This window comes from Oryzias latipes, chromosome 3 (assembly GCF_053564925.1).
Source record: "Oryzias latipes strain Hd-rR chromosome 3, Olatipes_Hd-rR_3.1".
In the NCBI taxonomy this organism is placed as follows: Eukaryota; Metazoa; Chordata; class Actinopteri; order Beloniformes; family Adrianichthyidae; genus Oryzias; species Oryzias latipes.
The window spans coordinates 12,369,320-12,390,326 of NC_136239.1; the positions used below are offsets into that span (position 1 = coordinate 12,369,320).

A 21,007-nucleotide genomic window follows, 5' to 3' on the forward strand; every position below is an offset into this window, starting at 1 on the left:
GTGTTTATCCTGCTCCTTCATTCTTTTTTGCTACAGTCTGCTGTATCTCCATACATCAGGACGCAGGGTGAAATGAATGAAGAGGTGTTTTGCTTGAGGCGGGACCAAATAACAGCAAAAAAATAAAATAAAATAAATAAAGATGTAGAAAAAAAAACCAACCTCTCACCAATAGCCGGAGCAGCGTGGGCGCTGACATCATATCACTCCTACATCTCTGTCTCTTGATTTCAGCCCCGCCCGCTCTTTTCCATTACCAAGTCAGTCCGTGTCCCTGTGTTATTTAAAGCCAGAGATCCTCCCTCTCGCCGAGCCACTGTGTTGCATCTGTCTGCGCGCGCGGTTCGTGTGTCTGGGTGTGTGTGCGCGCGCGCGCAGAGAGTGCGCTAAAAACCCGGGCATCCAGCTGGAGAGCGACAGAGCCGGGGACGCAGAAAGGCGCGAGGCATATGAGAAGGAAGAGGAAGCGGGACTGGGAGACAGCTATGAAATTCATCCAAGCTATTGGCTTACTGCTTCTGTGTCCAGCTTTCAGCCTCAACACCAGGTAACTCAACAATTTTTTCTTTCTTTCTTTTCTGTTTCATCCTTCACAGAGAGAGAGAGAGAGATCTGGAATTACTAATCTGAGGGTTTTCCCGATCCTGCCAAGATAGGGAATCCTTCATCCCCGAAAGCACTTTGGGCATCCAAGACTTAAGAGAGGAGGAAGGAGGACCTGATCTGTTTAACCAGACCATTATCTTTGCCAATTCCGACCGGTACAGTCATCCTTTTGTCGTTCCGCTGTCGGCGCCTCTTCTGCTTTTCAGCACTTTTTGCGGCGTGGACTGATAGGAAAAGTGTGGGAAAAGACAAGAGTCCTTGCTGTATGTCGTTAGGAATAGCAGGTCCTGTTGTGAGTCCCTGCGCTCCTCCGCAAACTGCACCTCCGACTGTGGAGTGATGGGAACGTGGAAGCAGGGAGACAAGGGAGGCTGGAAGGAGAAGTTGCATCCATTAACCTAACAACTGATCACATCAGTACAGGTTTCTCCAGCTGGTCTGGTCTATAAGTATCCATGGTCGTCTTTGACTATTCTGTCAGTAGAAAACGCAGCCATCTCCTCCTCATGACCTCAAAAAAAGTCATCTTTGGTTTTAAATTAATACATATTTAGTAATAGTGAGGTGCTAAACACCAACAACTATAGCTTCCTGGGTAAAAGAAATGGTACTTCTGTCCAGGACTGCATGGCATAAGGACAACTTGCCATGTGCGATCTTAGTAGGGGTGCAATGATTTATTTTAACAAATATTTGATTCATACTGTAATTTGTGGATGATGATACGATTCATAGTCGTTCATTCTGAACGATCTGATCCACTGACCTAAGATGGATCCAGGACATCTTTAGCCAAAAAGAAGATAAATACCTGAGCACTGAACAGTCCAGGTGAAGTTTCCCACATTCCTTGGATGTCTTCAAATAATCAAGTCTAAATTAAATATGTGTAAAAAAAAAAATGCAAACAAGTAAACAAGAATGAAGGTCAAGTTCAGCCCACTGTTGTTTTTCTGCCTAAAGATAATACAGACAGAACAACATTATTCTACTGTTTGGTGACACGTCTTTGCTAAATTCAAAGTGTTTTCACACATTGGACTAGAATGATGGACTCAACACATGTATGTTGCCCGCTGTGATGGTCGTTTTGACATTATAATAAAATAAAAATACCATGTCTCAGTTCAAATATCAATTATAATTGATTTATTTAGTTTTGAAACAATTTTATAATGGTATAGCTTGATTTGATAAACAACTCGCCTCAGACAGATTGATCAGGTTGGATTGTAAGATTTTAAATTCGTTCATTAATGAAGTTGATTATTGTTACACATTAATAGGGATGTCCCTGTCAGGTTGCTTTTTTTTTACATTTTTTTTTTGCCCCGATCTGATTCCCAGTCATTTAATTGAAAGAATGCAGATTCTGAGTCCTGATCTGATACCTTTGTAATACCAAAAAAAAGTTTAGTGAACAGATCCAGAGTTTCCCCATTTTTATTTTACTTACCTTCTGTTATTTTTTAACGCTTAAACAGAGCCCTTCTGTAAAGTAGCTTCAATAATAATCTATTAGAAGTGCAATTACAAAAAAAAAAAAAAAAAATAGGTAAGTATTTACTTATAAAAATGGTAGATAATTAGTCAGGTTTGGTGACTGTATCTTTAGTATCTTCAGAATTATTGAATATTTTTGATCATATATCATTTATATCTCCATCAAAAATACAAATGTAATGACTGTCTTCCAATAATGTTGTTTTAGCAAGAATTTAAGGATGAGGATTCATGATTAACTCTTCCCAATTTAACCATATTTTCATTTTGGTTGTTTTGTGGCATTAATCATTTATTTAAAAAAATTACTTTTCTTGGAGCTTACACTTTTTCGACAGTCCCTTGGCAGCTGTCTCTCTCTGTCTGCAGCATGGAGAGAGCCATTCTCATTAAAAAGAAACACATTTCTGATCATGCTGGCAATTTAAACATTTATTAACAGAAGTCCTACAGCCATTTGGCTTAAGAGAAATTGAACTTAACCCTTGGGCTGTCTTGTGGAGTCCAGATGACCCCACTCACGTTGGGAGTGGGGTCATCTGGACCCCACAAGACAGTGTGTGAAACCTTTTTCTTCAATGATTTGTGATCTTACGACAATAAGATGTCGTGTTCCATTCATGATAAACTGGCAGAGCATTTATCTTTAAAAATAAGCTCGAAATGAAATATATAGCAATGATAATAATAAGAATATTTGATTGGGATATCACATCTGATTCCGATCGAGTCTGAATCTTTGTGTTTGGGGATCGGGAAATCCCTAAGAACTATTGCGACGACGATATGATTTTTCAATAAATAAACTAATAACAAAACAAAAAAAAAACAGTTAACCCTTGTGCTATCTTATTGGGTCCAGATGACCCCACCCTTACATGGACGTTTTCTCCCTACCATGACAAAGGCGGATAAAGGTGAATAGGATTTCATGTAATCCATGGAAACCAGTGAAGATCACAAGTCATTTAATAAAAAGGTTCAGTGCACTGTCTAGTGGGTCTAGATGACCCAACTCCCAATGTTATAGTGCCTTGGATAGCACAAGGGCTAATACATCATTCTATATCACTGCAACAGCTTTATTTAAACAAAAGTATCTTAAATTATTCTCCTAATGACCCACATCTACATAGGAGGCGGGCATCTATTTTTGATTGGTCAACAACACAAAGGGGTGTATTAATCCTTAAAGCTGCCATAAGATTGTTTTAGCATTTTTCGTAGTTTATGCCATCTTTTGCGATACATTTATTGCACAGGCAGATGTTGTGATGCCGAGACATTTTTCATGTACTGCGCGGGGTTCTTTCTGTCCCACAGAGCGTTTGGAGTTGACGTCTTAACCTGCATCATTTACTATTTTCACAGAAACTTCAGTTGTTGGAGAAGCTGTGGAATTTCGTTTTTTCCAGCTACACGTTAAATAATGCATGCCATCATCACACTTGCAAGCACCAGTTGGTCACGGTTAAAAAGTTGGTGGGTCAGCATGGACTGCTTGTTATCTCCCGAGGAGGACAGTCTTGAAAAGTAATTATCAGACCGCACAGATGTAATCAACTATTTATTACTTGGTTTGTTTGAACTCCTCATAAAAAATGCACTCAGAACGCTGTGTGCTTTTAAAGGCAAAGTGATTTCCAGGCAAAGGTGATCCTTCAACTGTAACACTCAACCTTTAGTTATTTTTCCCAACTGGGAAAGCACAAGCGAGATGCTGCCAGTTCCTAAAGAGATCCGCACAGCCACAAAGCATATAATGCTAAATTTGGCAGCAAAATATCCAAGAAGAGTTTTGAAAATACATTTAAAGTTGCTTGTTGTTTTTGTACCTATTTTTTTTGTGCCGGAGTTTTCTTTTTTGCTTTTATTTCTGATTGGAAATTCTATGAAGTGATTTATTTTACTTGTTTCTTGGTGACTATTGGGATAAAAAAGTCAACTTTTAATGTGTAAACAAATTTGTGCCTCTCATAGAATCTTTATCATTGCTCTCTATCCTGCAACTGGCCTCGATTTTCTTCTGTTAGGCAACTATTCTCAGTTTTTGTTGCATCTTGCTTAACCCTTAGCTTCACAATTTGTTTAATTTATCCTACAACTGTTTTTTTCTTTTCTGTGGCAATGCTTGGAATCTATTTTTATTTAACACAACCCCATCTTCCTTTCTTCAGTTATGTTTGATTATTTTACTCAATAATTCCACAATGAACCTGAAACAGTCCATAAAGCTCAATTCTGTTTTGTAACCTTAGTCATTTTAAACTTCACAGTTGAGACCAAACAGTTTTATGTTTTATACCAAAAGATCAAACATGTAGAGACATAATCAAATGTATAAATCCACAAACAATGCAAACATGAGGGTAAAAAACATGAAAAATGTCTTAAACACCAGGTGAGGCTCCAATTAACTTAATGCAAAGTTCCAAGGATTTATTCCAAGGGCATCAAAATTATGTGTCATAACTTGTTATGTTAGTTTTAGATAAAATAATGTCAATGCTAAGAAAACAATTTTACAAAGGTTATAATGTTCATTCTTCACAAAAACAACCCCAAAGTGCTATTTTGATTTAGAGAAACGTTGTTTAAAAAAAAAAAAAATATATATATATATATATATATATATATATATATATACATACATACATACATACATACATACATACATACATACATACATACATACATACATACATACATACATACATACATACATACATACATACATACATACATACATACATACATACATACATACATACATACATATATATATACATACATATATATAAATATATATATATACATACATATATATAAATATATATATATACATACATGTAAATATATATATATACATATATATATATATTGCTGTCTCACTCTCTCCATAAAAATATATATATATATATATATATATATATATATATATATATATATATATATATTGCTGTCTCTCTCTCTATATATATCTTAAGTAACAAAAAGACCAAAATGGAATTAAAATATATTATAATTACAGACAGGTTTTGTTTTGGTGGGAGGGTAAACCTTATGAATTATGTGTTTGTAATTTGATAGCGACCTGGCAGGCAAAGGCTGACTATTTTCTGTACTATATGAAAGCTTTGAAGGTCACAGGCCCTCAACATGCTCATCATTTACGGCAGCCTTATTTTATGATATAGCAGTGTCACAAAGGAATATAAGCTGCATCTGCCTCCCATTTTTTTTTTTAGCCCTCTAATTTTTTTGACTCCTCTTATACTATTTCATTTGTAGATTCTGAGAAACGGTCAATATCAACCTTTATTGTGGGAACTGATCATTTGACCCTCTGGTATGGGAGTCATTTTTAATGAATTTTATAAACATTCTTTTTTTTGCAAAAATTGGGTTTTGGCAGCTTCTGGTACATGAGCTTGAAAAAAAGAAGTACATCGTTTGAATAAATTGAGTTGGTCACTTGGGTCATAAACAGCATTAGAGACATGTGGCCATGTGTCATTGTAAAAATCAATTGATACTTAGGCAGAACACAAGGCTGCATTGACATTAGCTGCATGAGATATGACTGTGAACCTCTAGCTCAGGGTTAGGCTGCTCTGATGTGTTTGCCTCGTTTTTCCATCCAGATTAAAACGATCCACCTTTATGCATCTTTAAAGACATATTTTCCAACATTTCTTGTTGTCCTTTCAGTGTCTTTAATGTCTGTTACCTTAGCAGACTCTACTTTGAAACTGATATCAGCTGGGACCCCCCCACAACATCAAATTTGAATGAGTCAGTTGGAATGGAATTCTTGGAGATTTGCATAAAGTGATATCAGTGGTGTAGCAAGCAATGAAATCTTAAAAATAACTCAACATAATATAAACAGACAATGGAGTATTTTCTTATTTCTGCACTATAAGGCACCTGAACTATAAGATACATCTGTCAGTCAGACTTTATTAACATTGACATCAACTCTAGGATTTGTTTGTAACACGCTACTTGTTAGCCACAAGGGCTAGGCAATTTTGAGTTTTTACAACACCTGTAACTCCCAAACTTGTTTGCAACAAATAAAAAACAGACTGATACTGCTAAAACCAAAGTTACTGTGACTACGCTAATTCCAAACCAAGTTAGTAATGTGTAAACAAACAAACAAACAAAACAAAAAAAGTCTAATACCGCAACTTGGAAGCCACGCTAGCGTATTCACAATAACACCCAACCAAACATTTTGACAGAGTGCTGTGTACCTCCAGATTGCTTTGACATTGGCTAACACAACTAGAATTATTCCATGGATTATAGGGTGGACTACTGTTTTCTATTTCTTTTTAATCATCTTATGTAGTGGAAAATTTGTTATATAAGAATAATGGCATAAAAGAATGAGGAAAAAAAGGCAACAATTTACAAGGAGAAAGTCATAAACTTATAAGAAAAAAGCCATAACTTTATGAGTATTAGGTCTTAAAAACTTTTTTTCTATTTCTATTTATTTATTTGTTCCTTTTATGAAAATTTTTGATCTTCAAATATCTTTACATGTTTTTCTTGTACATTATTGAACATTTTCATGATTGAAAGGAGCAGAATTGAGAAAAACTATTCCTATAATTGTCTGCTCCCTTTATAAAACATTGCATAATTTTAACATTTTTCACACCATCACCTGTGCTCAAATTTCATCATATACAGTTCAAATAAACACGGTAAATACATTCCATTCATTTAGTACATACATTCCAAACATTCCATTCAATATTCAAGTTTAATATCGTGAGAATGAAGTCGTAATTTTACTACCAAAAAGCTATAGTTTTCAAAAATAAAGGTTGCGGTGTAAACCTCCATTCACATTACATGCCGACTAAATCCATCAATGTAGCCATTTATGGCGATGCCATAAGGCCTTAGGTTTACACAGGAATCCATACGCCATGATGCATTTGGACCTCTGCAACCGTACTGCATAAACGGTAAGCCCACTGGAAATCTACTTGTGGGTCAAGAACCTTTCTCACTAATGTCAGTGTCTCTTGGAGAACCACAAAACCCCTGTGAATTTTTCGTTGATGTACCCAACAGTATCCCTGCAGCCGGCCAACTCCATTTTTTTCTCCATGAAAGACCAGACTTCTACTAAATCTGTGACATTTTCTTCTGAGGAGGTCCAATTTCCTGTAAATTCTTTTAAATGTTCTAATACTTAAAATTACACCTAGTTGACTCACTAAAAGACTTTCCATATCTGTGAAACCAATGCTGAAGTAACCATTTACAATGCCCACTACGTCTGTCACACTAAAATACGATTGTTCTTTTTTGTTGTTAATTCCGTTTCTCTTAGTAAAAATAACTTTATGAATTTAATTTCATAAACTCTCAATTTATAACTCATGGAATTATAAATATTCTTGTAAAGTATTGATAATTTTAAAATGTTGACGTTTTGCGTACAGTTTTAAGACTTTAGTCTCCTATTCTTTTGACACATTCTCGAATATCTATTTAATTTTATATTGGCCCTAAAACAAACCCTTTTTGGGCAAGACTAAGTGATAAATTATTCCATTTTATGAGTAGTTTAGTTTAGCAGAGTGTTGTGACATCAAAGACCCAGATCAGAATTGAATATTCAGTCCTTCCACCCAACTTTACATGATGCTACCTTTACTGCATCTTCAAGCTAGGTAACATAAAGCTGTATCTGTACCCTTGGTTTATGTAAACTTGAAGAAGGAATAATAACTTGAAGAATAGGTCTTCGGATCTTCTGTCGTCAGATGTTCTTGCATTGTAAACAAAATGTCCTTTTCTCTTTAATTATGTCGGATTTTTCTTTTAAGTGAGCTTAATGCATGACGACGCTCCTCCTATGCATCAACACTTTGATGCTTGTCTTCATAGCAACAGTTTAACAAGGTCAAGACTACATGTCTTTGAGCAGAGTTTTTTTTATTTTCAAAAATGGCTGAAATTTCACAGCAGATGCTTTACTTATGCTTTCATATGATAGATATTTTCTCAGATATGTTAAAATGGGATTTTATGGGATTTTATTTGTTTGTATTACAAACAACCATCAACAAAAATCGTAACTGTTGATATCCCAGTAATCTCAGTTAAGTAAAAATCTCTGAGATGTTGAGATGTAGACTTAACATTGGGAGTGAGGTCATCTAGACCCCAAAAGACGGTTACGCTAAACCGCTTATGTTAGCTTGGGGGGTGTGAAGGGCTGTAAGCTATCGGGAGAGTGTGTAAATGGGTGGGTGATGGGAAGTGGAGGCGGGGGTTCTCCGCACCAACAGTCCTGCCTACAACTCAGAGGCAAATTTGTAATGAACTACTGCCACTCTGCAGAAACTATGTCTGGCATGGGGATTTTGAGAGATTGATGTGACTTAGTTTTTGCTTTCTTTGCTGGAATTTGTTGCTTACATTTACTGCCAGGGCATGTGGCCATTTTTCTTTTGTTTCAGGTAAATAATGGGTTTCAGGTGAGACTTTGCCTCATCTTACAAAGAATTACAATATTTATATAAACAGGTCCTTTGTAAATGATATTTTTAGTTGTGGTCTCTCTAATGGTTTGGCTTAAACAACACATCTAAACAAGAAATATGATTTGAATGCAGTATTTTCACTCAAACATTTGCTGTACTATCAAATAATGTCTATGTTCAAATAAATGTCTGTCAGGCATGCTGACAGGTGGTAGTTTTTAATTTTTGTTTTTCTATTTGTTTTTTCTGGTAAATTCCCCGGCACAAGTCAGATGTTGAAAGATAATTAAGATTCAAATGACATGGTAATGGTAACACCATGGCAACCACACAGGCCTAGTGACAGTAATGAAGTAGGCCACAATAAACAGAACCTTGGGTGGCTCCCACAAATGAGAAAGGTATTAAAAGGACCAAGACCAGTGCATGCGAAAGAGGACCCTGTGTTTTATATTCAAGGTCATACTTCATGTGCTGTTTTGGGAAGGGATCAGGAAAGACATTGTTTGGTTTTTTATAACGCGCTTCCCAAATAACCCGTTTTAGATTATGCACTTAGATTGCAAATGTCTTAAATCTGACCTTTGATAGAAAATTGTGTGTTAATTATTTATATCATCCGCCGTCTGCTCTGCCTTAACCATTTTATTTTATTTAGAAGAGTTTGTACAGTAAAACTCAATTTCAGGTTGACTTTGCGAGTCAGATCTGGGTTCTCTTACCAACACACCTGTTCCGTCTCACCTGTTCACCTTACATTAGGGATGCACAATATGAGCAAAACTTGCAATGTGCAATATTACAATCATTTATATTGCCATGACAATATGACTTGCACTACATGAAGAAGTAGCAAAACAAAAACATAGAAAAAAGTATATACATAATTTCTATTTCACTGCAACTTTTTTATTTGAATAATGTCAAAGTAAATTACGTAGGAAGTTATGGCAACAGGTGATGGGTAAGAATGGGTAAGAAACACACCAAAGAGGAATGAACTACCTTTCTAATAGTTCTGGTCCAAACTAACAAGGACAATAATAAAACCAATGTGTGCATTTGGGCTGTTTTTGAAAACATATTCATTTCTCTGTCTATGCGTTCTTCCTCAGTGTATGGTTTAGTATGGCAGGTTCTTGGTAATGCAGACCAACATGTTTACTTTGCAAGGTTTTAATCATATGCGCTGACATGTTCGTGTGTTTCCTGTTGAACGGAACAGTCTCTCTTTAGGTAATTACTAGCAGGTATGCAGAAAAACTTCCTTGCAAGCTTGCCTAAATGTGGAAATGTGTTTCGGTGGATTTTTCCCAATGCCATGGGGTCTCTTACCGTCAATGACCTTTGGCAGCAAGTCAAGTAGCTACTATGCTACGTACACGCCGGGAAATTGGGGCGCCTTCAAGAACCCATATGAAGCCACACTGAACAAGCAGGGGGGGGGGGCTTCTTCTTTTGCTTCTTTCTACTGCCGCCTACTGTTGGACGAGGCTCTGTGTGGAATGTTGCAGCGGTACAAATCTAGCGATTTGGGTACAAAACGGTAACGGTTCATTGCTAGCGTCCATGCAGTGATGGAAATGGATTACCATCATGCATGTAAGGTGGGCTTGATTTATCTTTGCTTAAAAAACAAACGCAGACGTTGTCAGGTGTGTCGCCGCGTCTGGGTTCACCAGGTAAACCACCTACGTTCTGAATTTGGTTGCGTCACTCCGAATCTCAATCACTGATTGGTCAAAGCCCGATCTGGTTTAGCTGGCCACCGATTCTGTACGTAGAACCCAAAAACAGTCATAAAAAGTGGTGTAGGTACACGTAAAAAGTCTTAAATGCAGCGGCCCAAAATGCACGTTTAAATAGACTTTTCAATGAAAGTGGCTGGCTGCTTAAATGCGCCCTGCCTGGGGCGGTGCGTACGTAGCTTAGGGGTCAGCCTCTACAGTTTGTGACAGATGCAAAACAGAGGAGAAACTGCCAAGTGACTTATTTGCCTTCTTCAGGGGAGCACTGGGTGTTGAAGTAAGCATTTATCGCAGTTTACACCAACTTTTGCAATATGTGTATCGCACAAGATGATATTGCGATAATGCTAAATTGGTCCACGTTGTCTCATTGTTTTATGCTCAATTTCAGTTTCCAACTACAACCGTCAGCACCTTTAATTTTTTTTCTATTTTGCTTTTTTATGTTGGTTGTGGCTGGACCTATGACTGATACATAACTAAGGTATAAATAAATAAAAGCTTCAGCAACAAAAAAACACTAGTTCTAATATTTAGATTTAAATATATATAAATATTGTAAATAATAGATTTTCCTGGAGGAGGTGTTAATCTATTTTATATCAACACATTTGTTGCTTCTTTTTAAGCCAAAACTCATGTAAAAGGGTCATAAAAGCACACAAAACAAAGGAAGGTATGACCAACGACTGACTGTAATCATGACTCACTTGGAGTCTCATCTAAATTGATAAAACATGAGTGTCAAAAAGATTTACAGCAACATTTGGGCCAAAGTTTGCCTGGGGTTCACACGCTGTATATCTTGCATGACACTTACACTGGCACACTCATCTTTGTGCCCCAAATGCCAGATGCTTTTCTTTTTTTTAACAGCAATTAGCTTCAGAGGCCATCAGCCTCTCACAACGTTCTCTCACAGACTCAAAGTTGATTCTCCTGTTTAACAGAGGCATATGCTAAAGTCCAAAATCTCAGAAACAAGACAACAAACCTGAGTAAACATTTCTAAAATATTGCATTTCTAACGTATACACACAGAGCCATGGCCAACAGCCACAGATCAGTGACATTTTTAATTCATTTTTTTGTATAAAATTTCAAGTGTTAGTAGATTTTGCATGGACTCTTCTGCTGCCCTAACCTTACTCCCTCAAAGAAAACAAAAAAAACACAACAAGTTACAACACTGAAAATAATAATAATTTAAAAGAAAATAAATAAATAAATAAATAATAATAATAAATAGAAAAACATTTAAGAACACAGAAAAAGTAAAAATAAATATTAATAGTTTGAAATCATTTTCGATTTTCTCATTTGTCTCTCATTACAGTCTGATTGACACTTTATTTTGAAAGGCATTTTAATAAAGAAAAAAGAAACTCAAGTTAAAATGTCAAAAAGTGTTTTCTTTGTTTATTGTGAAATCAAAAATTGTAATTATAAAAGTAAAAGTTATACTGCAAAAACAGAATCTTAAGATACTAAAAGGACCCCAGTTTAAGAAGAAAAAATGTCCTATTTTCTATCATGCAAGAAAAATAATTTTATAAAGAAAGTTTTTAATAGCAAAATTTTAGTAATTTAGGAAAACAGGTCTCTTTTGTTAAACGATTTTTTGCTAAGATAATTTCTCTTACCCTATTAGCAGATTTTTTCTTTTGGTCATATGTAAATTTTTTTTTTTTTTAGAATTTAAGATTTTTTTTCCCTTTTCCTAAGGGTCTTGTTCTCTCACCGTAATTTGTCATGCAGTTTTTTTTTGTTTAGTTTTTTACAGTTTTTAATAAAAAGTGGAGAAATTTTGAAAATGATAACACCCTTTCAAAACAGTTGGTGATAAAAATCCAAAAGTTGAATAAATATTTTAATTGTGTTGATTGACAACATCAAAAATGATGAGTATTTTACAATCTCCCCTAAATTACATGAGAATAAACATATTTGTAAATATGCATTATTATGGATTATGGTTATATTTAATATCTTTTTTTTTTATTACTGGAAAAAAGCTTAAAGATGTTAGAGGAAAGCCTCTCAAAACTGCTGACTTAGGCAGAGACTGTGTGTGCTTAGACTAATTAAAATGATTGACATTGATTTCCATATTTTTGGACATTCCTTAAGACATTACGCAACTCCTTTTGCCAAATTGATGGGAACATTTCCATCTTGGAAAATATCAACCCTGTCAGAGTGGGAATGCTTCATAGACAGATAAAGGTGATCTTTCAGAACAATTTAGCATCGATTAACCACAACCTCTCCCTTTTGAACGGAACGATAGGGTCTCCTTACAGCGGGGGTCAGGTTTGCAGGTTTCGGTGCAGCACACATGCTCATCTCCAGTGGAGGCTATGGTCAAAGGAGACTTTTTTTTTTTCACGTCCTTGGTGACCATCTCCTGCTTCTTCTCATCTGAGCTCTCACATAAGCATTAATCTTTTGTAATACGGACTTGATGCAATAGAAGCCCTAGGTAATATTACTCTGTGTCACTGCAGACAAATTGTTCCATCTGATCATGGCCTGACCATGTCCTCCATCTCTTTTTCTTGGATTTTGGATAACATTTCAAATAAAATGTGTTTGCAAAGTAACAGTCTGTCAAGCTCCTGTACTTTTAAAGTCATATTTATAATGCAGATTTGCTTAAGATAGAGATTTATTCGCACAGGCACACAAATCGGGGTTTCATTTTCCTATTATTTACAGTCATGCACCAAAGAATTTAACAGATTACACAGACTTCAAACACTAACCCTGCAGATGACTTTGAGCTATAGAGATTTCTAAGCATTATTCTGTTTTTATCAAACTGTTTGTGTTGCCTTCATTATTTAACACATCATGTAACAATGATTATTGCTGGTAGACATTTGAAAATTGCCCTGAAATGTCGTTTATAATCTTATAATGCCTCATCATAAAATGTTGAGCATAAAAATAGAAGAAGAAAAAAATATTGTATACAAAAATAAATAAATGTGGAGCTGAATGAGTCCCACTTCACCAAAACCAAAGGAATTTGAAGTAAAAAAACGCTAGCACTCGGCACCGCCGCCACTGGCTGAGCGGCTGTTACATGTGTGTTACGCTCCACCTCTGCCCCTGTCAGAGCTGCATGTCTCAGATTCTGGGGAAAAAAATCTTTCAAAATAGTGGCTTTTCTGTTAGGTTTTATCTTCATAGCAACCATTTCTCTTTTGATCGCCTGGGGGTGACTTTGTAATTTTTTACGAATATGCAATAGTGAACTTTTCCTCGGCAACAGAAATCTTTTGCTAACCCCACCCACATTCCTAATATTGAATGTCATTGTTTTGTTCAGCTTGAGCAGGGATTCATGTATTACATTTCCGGTAAAAGCAGCACTTTTGCAAGCCTGCCATAAAATCTACAACTTCTAATTCCTATTCTTTTTTTTTTCCCAACTAGCTTTCCAATGATGCTTAAGGAGATAGGAGGCGATAGATTGAAAAGATTTAAATTTGTAGAAGGTACTAGATTTTTTTAAATTATTTGAAAATTCCAGATGCTGGCCTCTTCCAATATTCAAAGGTTGAAAAACGTTTATGAAGATCAATCAAAGAAAGGTTCTTTTTTTTCATAATGGGAAATGTCAAAATTGCCAAGTTTCACACTTTGCCAATAATGACCGCCAAGCCTGTGGCCATCCCATAATAATTTTGACTTCCTTTGGATATCCCTAACGTGTGACCTGGTTTTGATTGTAGATTGCGACATAATAAGTGATTTAAGCCTCCTTCCTTTTTTCTCCTGCTTTGATGTTATCATACTTGTGTGTATGTGCGTGTGTGGGGGTGTGTCTGTGTGTGGGTGGGGGTGTGTCTGTGTGTGGGTGGGGGTGTGTGTGTGTGTGGCGGGGGGTTGTTGTTCACTGTGCCCAAAATTCATTTTCACCCAATACTAGGTGTGCACACATTTTGGTGAGTTTTTCATTATGTTGGGGGAGTGATATCTTCGCTTAAAGGTGCAGTAAGAAAGAAGAATTCCAAAAACAAAATGGTCCAGGAACCAAAAGTAGGAGAAACCTAAAAAAAAAAAACAACAATAAAAAATCGTCCTAATTTTAAAAGTAAATGTGCAAAAAAAAATGATACAGGTGAACAACGTTTGAATAAACAGAATATAAAGCAACAAAAACGGTATAGAAAAATTGATTCCACGTACCAAAAAAACTCTTTAGGGCATTCTGACTGAGCTATAGATAGACAGCTTGTCTGAATGTTCGTCTTATTTCTTACTCTAAAGTTGGTTTAAACATTGAGGCATTTTATGGTCAAGACTATTGTATAGATTAGTCATTTGAAAATGATGTGTTGTAGTCACCAATGCATCTTTCTTTGATTTTGTCTGTTTCAATGCTGTGTGTTGTTTAAAGGATAACACACTGCAAACACTGTTTATATCATTCAGCTTTTGTTTTACAATTTCATAGTCTGATAAATGCTCCTTTGAAAACTACCCTATTTTTTGGCTTCCATTTGAATGACAATACTTATGCTATCCTTGTTGTCCTTTGCCTAAATGTACTGTTGTCTTACCACGACTGGTATAGTCTTGTGAAAAAAGCAAGACATACACTTTATCCTTAAAATTTAAACAGCATTAGTATACAACATATGTGATCTCAGGTTTTGTGGGTCTTTTTGTAGCCTCTCTGAAGGACACTTTGAATGTTTCCTTGGCTCTGTCCCTAAACGCATCATTATTCTCCAGAAAGATGGTAAAAAGTAAATGCACATCAATCATCAGGCTGTTGTACATCTCGACCTTCAGAGGCTTTTGACGGTCAGATCATGGCTTGATGTTTATTTTTTTATTTTTTTACTACATAAACTTTATATTACTTCACATTAAAAAGAAAAAACCAGAAAGTTAGCAGCTCAACTTTCCAACCCCTAGCCTTACAGTTTGGACTACACAGTTGGTAGATCCATACTTTATGTCTGCAGTAATTGAGGTATCACTGTATTTTTTAGGCTAATGGTCACTCCAGAGTATAGGTTGCAGCAGCCAAAATGGGGAAGAAATTGATTTAACAAAATACAGGAACAAGAACGGAATATAACGAAGTAAATAACAATAATAGGCTGAACATATGCACACTTTACTACCCTAACACATTGATGCTTATTTAGCTTTATAAAGCATTTATCTAGTATTAGTGCAACATGTGAACAATTTTTCAGATGACCATGAAGAACATGCTGACAAGTCAACTAAACTCTTTAAATTGCTTCAAAACACTAAATCGTTGAATTCTTCATTCTGTGTCACTTTGGAACAGTTCCGTTGAGTCCGGCGTAAGACTGAACGGCACTTCTTCTTCGGTGTTGCTGTTAGTAGCAAATATTGGTACACACACCTACAGTGCCCTCTAGTGGTTGTTGTTATTTATTTTTTTATTTTTTTAATCGCATCAAAGTCGCACCTGGGTATAACTCGCACCCCTAGCCAAACTGCAAAAAAAAACCAAAACAATAAAAAAAAGCAAAAGGTGTTAATAAGAAATTATTTACAAATGGTAATATTTTATAACCAGTAAGAGACATGAATTGACAACAAACTCAACAAGGGATCATTGAGAATTACTAATAAAAATTGTTTAGCCATGTTTACACCACGTTCAAGCAACCACGTCCTATCAAAAGTTTCGGGCTTCGGTGTTCGAAACTGTTGCTTTTATGCTTCCCTACTCATGTTTCTACGACCGTTTTTGGGCTATACGTACAAAACGCGCATCCATTTAATCAATGAATGACACTCTCTTTATTTCATGGAACTGTTTGTTTGCATTAAAAGTCAAACTAGTTTGATCATCAGGGATTTGGATTTAATAATTGCGGTGTGCGCCCGACCAGAATTATTTAACACCAAGTCTTTGATATATTGGAACAGAGCTGTGAAAGAAAAAGTCTGCTGCAAGATTTGCATTGCTTTGACATGCCGAACCAAGCCTCTTCCAACTGTAGCTGGTGGACATGCACTAGGAAACAAAACAAGAAGCCCCTCCCTGCTTGTCCAGGTTAAACAACACCGTATGCAAATTTAAGCAATTACCAGTCCTTTGAATATATGGAGTAGAAAGAATCATGTTACTGTTATTTTCACAACTTTTTTCATATTTTACCACACGGTGTTGTTGTATTCATGTATAGCGTTGTTCTCTCCAAACATTTTCACCACTCGTGAGTTGTGTGTCTCACAAGCTCCAACTTCCCTCTTTCTATCAGTCTACTTTCCTCTTGTCATTTGGATCATTATGCAAGAAATATTGATCATGCTGTTTGGAAGCCATAGACGTTCAGGTCGTTGTATCATCCAGTACTTGATTCTGTTGGCACAGATATTAGTCATTGCTGTAATTGGCACAGCCACTATCGCTCAGTCTCCATAAACATGTCGCTAGTGCTGATGAGTCATTAGTGGAAGGGCTGGCTTTTTGTGCTACACTGAAATATAAGATGTATAACCACAATAAAAGCATGCTGGGCACCATTCTTTGTCAACCCAAGACGAGCAGTTGTCATAATTTGCTGACATGAAGGAAAATCCATGTTTACGTGCTCCTCCTTTGTTTGATTTTATATTTCAGGACAAGATGCGTGTAATGTCTCAGCTTTGTGTGGATTCATGATGGTTGAATACAATTTATTTGTCAGAGTGACTCTGCTTTGTATTTCTTAATGTTTGGATTACCCTTTAGGGTTTAGGAAAATATACAATAACACGGTAATCATCCGTCTTTTTACCCAAAAAAATGTTTATACATTGACGGTAAACGTTGTTGCTAGTCATAGTAGCACTAAAAACTCAAATAAGTAAAACATAACTAAGATTCAGTTATGTCAAATATGATCAGAATTACTTACTGAAAAGATGTTTCTACTCTCCTGAAGGCCAAAGTGTGGATCCATTTTAGCTGCTATACCAACAATATCTAGTGAGGACAATAGTACTTGGATATTGTGCTACATGACCTTGTGATAAGAATCAAATCCCCAAAAAAAGACATAAAAGTCAGAGACAGAAAAATAGTCTGGGCTCAATTTAATAAAGTGTAGAGTATTGAGAAAATTACAAATTTTAATAGTGGAGAATTTAATCAGCAGAGTCTTTAGTTTTATGTTGATCAAGAAAATCCATCTGGTTTTCTTTGTTTATTTGCATGTTTTAGACTCTGCATGAGATCAGGTACGCGTGGAATTCACCCTTTTAACTTCTATTAAGGTTTTTAAATATTCAATATTCCCTCTTTACCTACATGTTTAAAACATTATTAATAAACATTATTTTCTTCATTATTATCATAAAACATTAGGCTGTTTCAAGTGTGTCAGAAACATTTCTTTCAGTTCGATGTTGCATCCCTTCTCAACAAATGATTTCAAAAGATGTCCAATGATTTTAGTTATATATCTTAAAAAATAATCAAGTGGGTGAAAACTGAATATGGTTATGAAAAACAGCTACAATAGCAACGATTTATAGCATACTCTGCACCTAAATGAGAGGCAAGACTTGAATCAGAGGAAACTCTGGTTTAGTCTTGTGGCGTTTAGCTCAGTCAGTCAAATTTTACTGCGTTCAAAATAATTCTAGAACTTGTAACATGCTACATGTTAGCCACGTTAGAAGTGTTAACAAATAAAATAACGACTAGTACCGCTAAAACAAACATTAATGTTACTATGCTAACTCCCAACTTTGTTAGTGTAACATGGAAACAAAAACAAAAAAACAGTCCAACTCCACTACACGCTAGCTGCGTTAGCATGTTTGAAAAAAAAAAAAACAACTAGCTATAGGGTGTGTCCAAATGATGGGGCTGCATCCTTCAATGGTCGCGGCCTTCCTGGGCAAAGTCGGCCGTGTCCCTCATTGAGCTGGTAGACCGGATGTTAACGGCTTTGAATTTCGATGAGTCTAGTATTTAGATAATTCCAGCCGTTACATCGAAAAATGTCCTGTCGCCTAGCAACCGTGAGTCCCAAACAGAGAGGATTGGTGAACCAGGCACGGAGCTGAAAATGTTCCTGCCTTATTTGATCCAACTTTTAACAATGGAGGTTGTTGTCATTGTTGTCAGAAAATCTCCGCGTTCATCCGCAATGCATCTTGGGATATGGACAGGAAAGAGGGATAGATCAGACCAATCCTTGAAATGGGGAAGAAGAAGGCCGTTTCCGTTGGCTGCATTTGAAGGAGTCGTGGAATTTGGACAGCACCTGTCGTGGCGCTGTGACATAAGCAGCCAACAAATGCAGTCCAGGAAGAACGCAGCCCTCCAATTTGGACAACATTTGTCCCATTTCCCTCACTACTCACAACATAGTGCACTGTAGTACGTTCACCGTTTTCTAGTGCTGTCCGAACCTACAATTCCAAAATCGAGTGCCCTAGAAATTTCCCAGAAGACTCTGCAAAAAACCAGTGTGCATTGATGGTCACTAGATTGGCTAATATAGACCACAATGCATAGAGTTTTATCAATTTTTGGGGAAAAAATGTGTTTAAATGTATTTTTTAAATAAACAATCAACATTTTCATCTTCACAACAGTGGATTCATTAAAAGGTCGTCATAAAATGCTTATGTTGACTAGATTATTTCTTTGTGAAACCAGTGAAGTCATATTTGTGACGTCACAATGTAACAACCCCCTACTTTTCGTGGATTGGGAGGGGCTGGTGCTCAAAGTGCAGGTTTTTAGAGGAAGATTTAGAAATGGGTGAATGGATCAAAATACCATTTTGGGGATGTTTCTTGTGTGGAATTAACATTAATATACTTAAAAACTCAAAAAGGTAATTTTGCATGGTATAGGCCCTTTAACCTTTATTGATTTACCTATGATGTTTTATTAAAATAGTTTTATACATTGGTATTGTCCTTTTATTATACCTTGTAAAGCACTTTGTGGTATTTACCTGTAAAAGTACTACATTAAGTTTATTTTATTCTTCTTCACAATAACATGAAACCAAACATTGCTACAGAGCGCCGTATATCTTTTAAAATCACTTTCACAATAGTAAACACAACCAGAATTTATTCATATATGGCACTTTGGATGTCGTTTTTGAATATAATTAAGGCTTCAGCGGGAAATATGGTAAAATACTACTGGGAACGCTTTTAAAATAGCTCAAAAGATTATTGTAGTGGGTCTAAATTCCTTGAAGCTACACTTTTTAAAAATGAGTGTCAAATTTTCAGACAAATAATGAGCTGTTCTTTTGTCATCTGTTAAGCTGATGTTCTTTGAACATCATTTTGGACTCCAGTACCTCATGGAGCTGCCCGTAGGAGCTGATGTGCTTCCCTTTTTCCGAAGACCTCTCCTCCACATTAGTTCAGCAGACATTGGATCGGGGAACGAGGGCGGATCTTATGTTAACCTTGAACACCTTCATTTTCCCAGCCTTTCATGGAGTTTCTTTATCAGTCACAGACTACTTGTCTAATAATTAGGCTGCCACCAGTAATCTACACATCCTCTGATTCCATCCTTTCCCTCTGTTTAATGGTTTATAATTGGTTCACTGTGAAATGATCCAGAATGCTCAGAGGCCCGATTAGGAGCACATTAAAGAGATCAGAAAATGAGGAGGTATTGGCTTTAGCATGAACAAAAGACAGAGCTGATTATTAAAACGTGTTGGTCCAACATACTTGGATCATTCAAGTAAACAACACTTCTTTCATGATTTTACTTAATTTATTTGGTCATATCTCCAGACAAGCCTTCTTTATGTGTGCCACCTTTAATTTTTCCATTTTCTCTTGAACAATAATTATAAATTCATCATCATTTTATCTGTGCACTTGTCCTAACCACAACCAAATCCAAATCGGAAATGATTTTTGTAATGATGACACGCATGAACTGTATTTACCGGTATAATACATGTAGAAAAGTTACATAAAACCTTTTTTCTTTTTCACCCCAGCTCAAAAGCTGGATCTAGGACACCTGTACAAAAGCTGTAATCCTGCCAAACAGCTATGTTACAAATTCAGGGTCACAGCCTTCAGTGAACTCCTTATGTTTTTTCTCCAGAACACGAGTACATCCGACTCTACAGGGAAAGCTACATTAAGCCAAAACACCAGAGCAGCAGTGTTTGTGAGCTCTGCCAGCAGTTCAATTCTTTTTCTTTTCTTTGTATGGTTGTTGCTAGGTCAAAAACTACATTTTATGCGAGCTTCTTCTACAAGTTGGAATATAGAAATTGTTATTTTTGCAACATTTCACAGTATTTTGTTGTTCATACAGTGTTTGTGAGGTTTTTTTAGGATTAATACAGAATTAGTTTAAATAGTAGTATAGCTGGTCAAAAAGTTTATAATGTTTGTAATAGTTTGAAAAAAAAAAAAAATTTCTGAGACGATGAATTAATAAATATTATCAGCACTAAACCATAAACCTTTAAAGGTACGTTCACATTTGTTGTGGCGCTGTAACGTAAGCAGCCTACAAATGCAGCCCAGGAAGAATCCAGCCCTTGAATTGGACAAAATTCGCCGTTTTCTAGTGCTGTCCGAATCTACAATTCCAAAATCGAGTGCCCTAGTAATTTTCCAGAAATCTTTGCGAAA

At 36.1% G+C, this 21,007-nt stretch overlaps 1 protein-coding gene across 3 annotated transcripts in view; it reads left to right on the forward strand.

The window, feature by feature from the left end:
* Positions 1 to 230: 230 nt before the first annotated feature.
* The window catches only part of luzp2 (leucine zipper protein 2), a 238,038-nt gene continuing 217,261 nt past the window's right edge, over positions 231 to 21,007 (forward strand). For 2 of the 3 annotated variants that reach the window (XM_023952501.2, XM_023952509.2), the window contains exon 1: positions 231 to 547. In XM_023952501.2, the coding sequence (XP_023808269.1) occupies positions 450 to 547 (98 nt within the window). In that variant the 5' untranslated portion in view covers positions 231 to 449. The remainder of the gene's footprint in view (positions 548 to 21,007) is intronic. The other variant, XM_023952504.2, reaches the window with a different exon arrangement.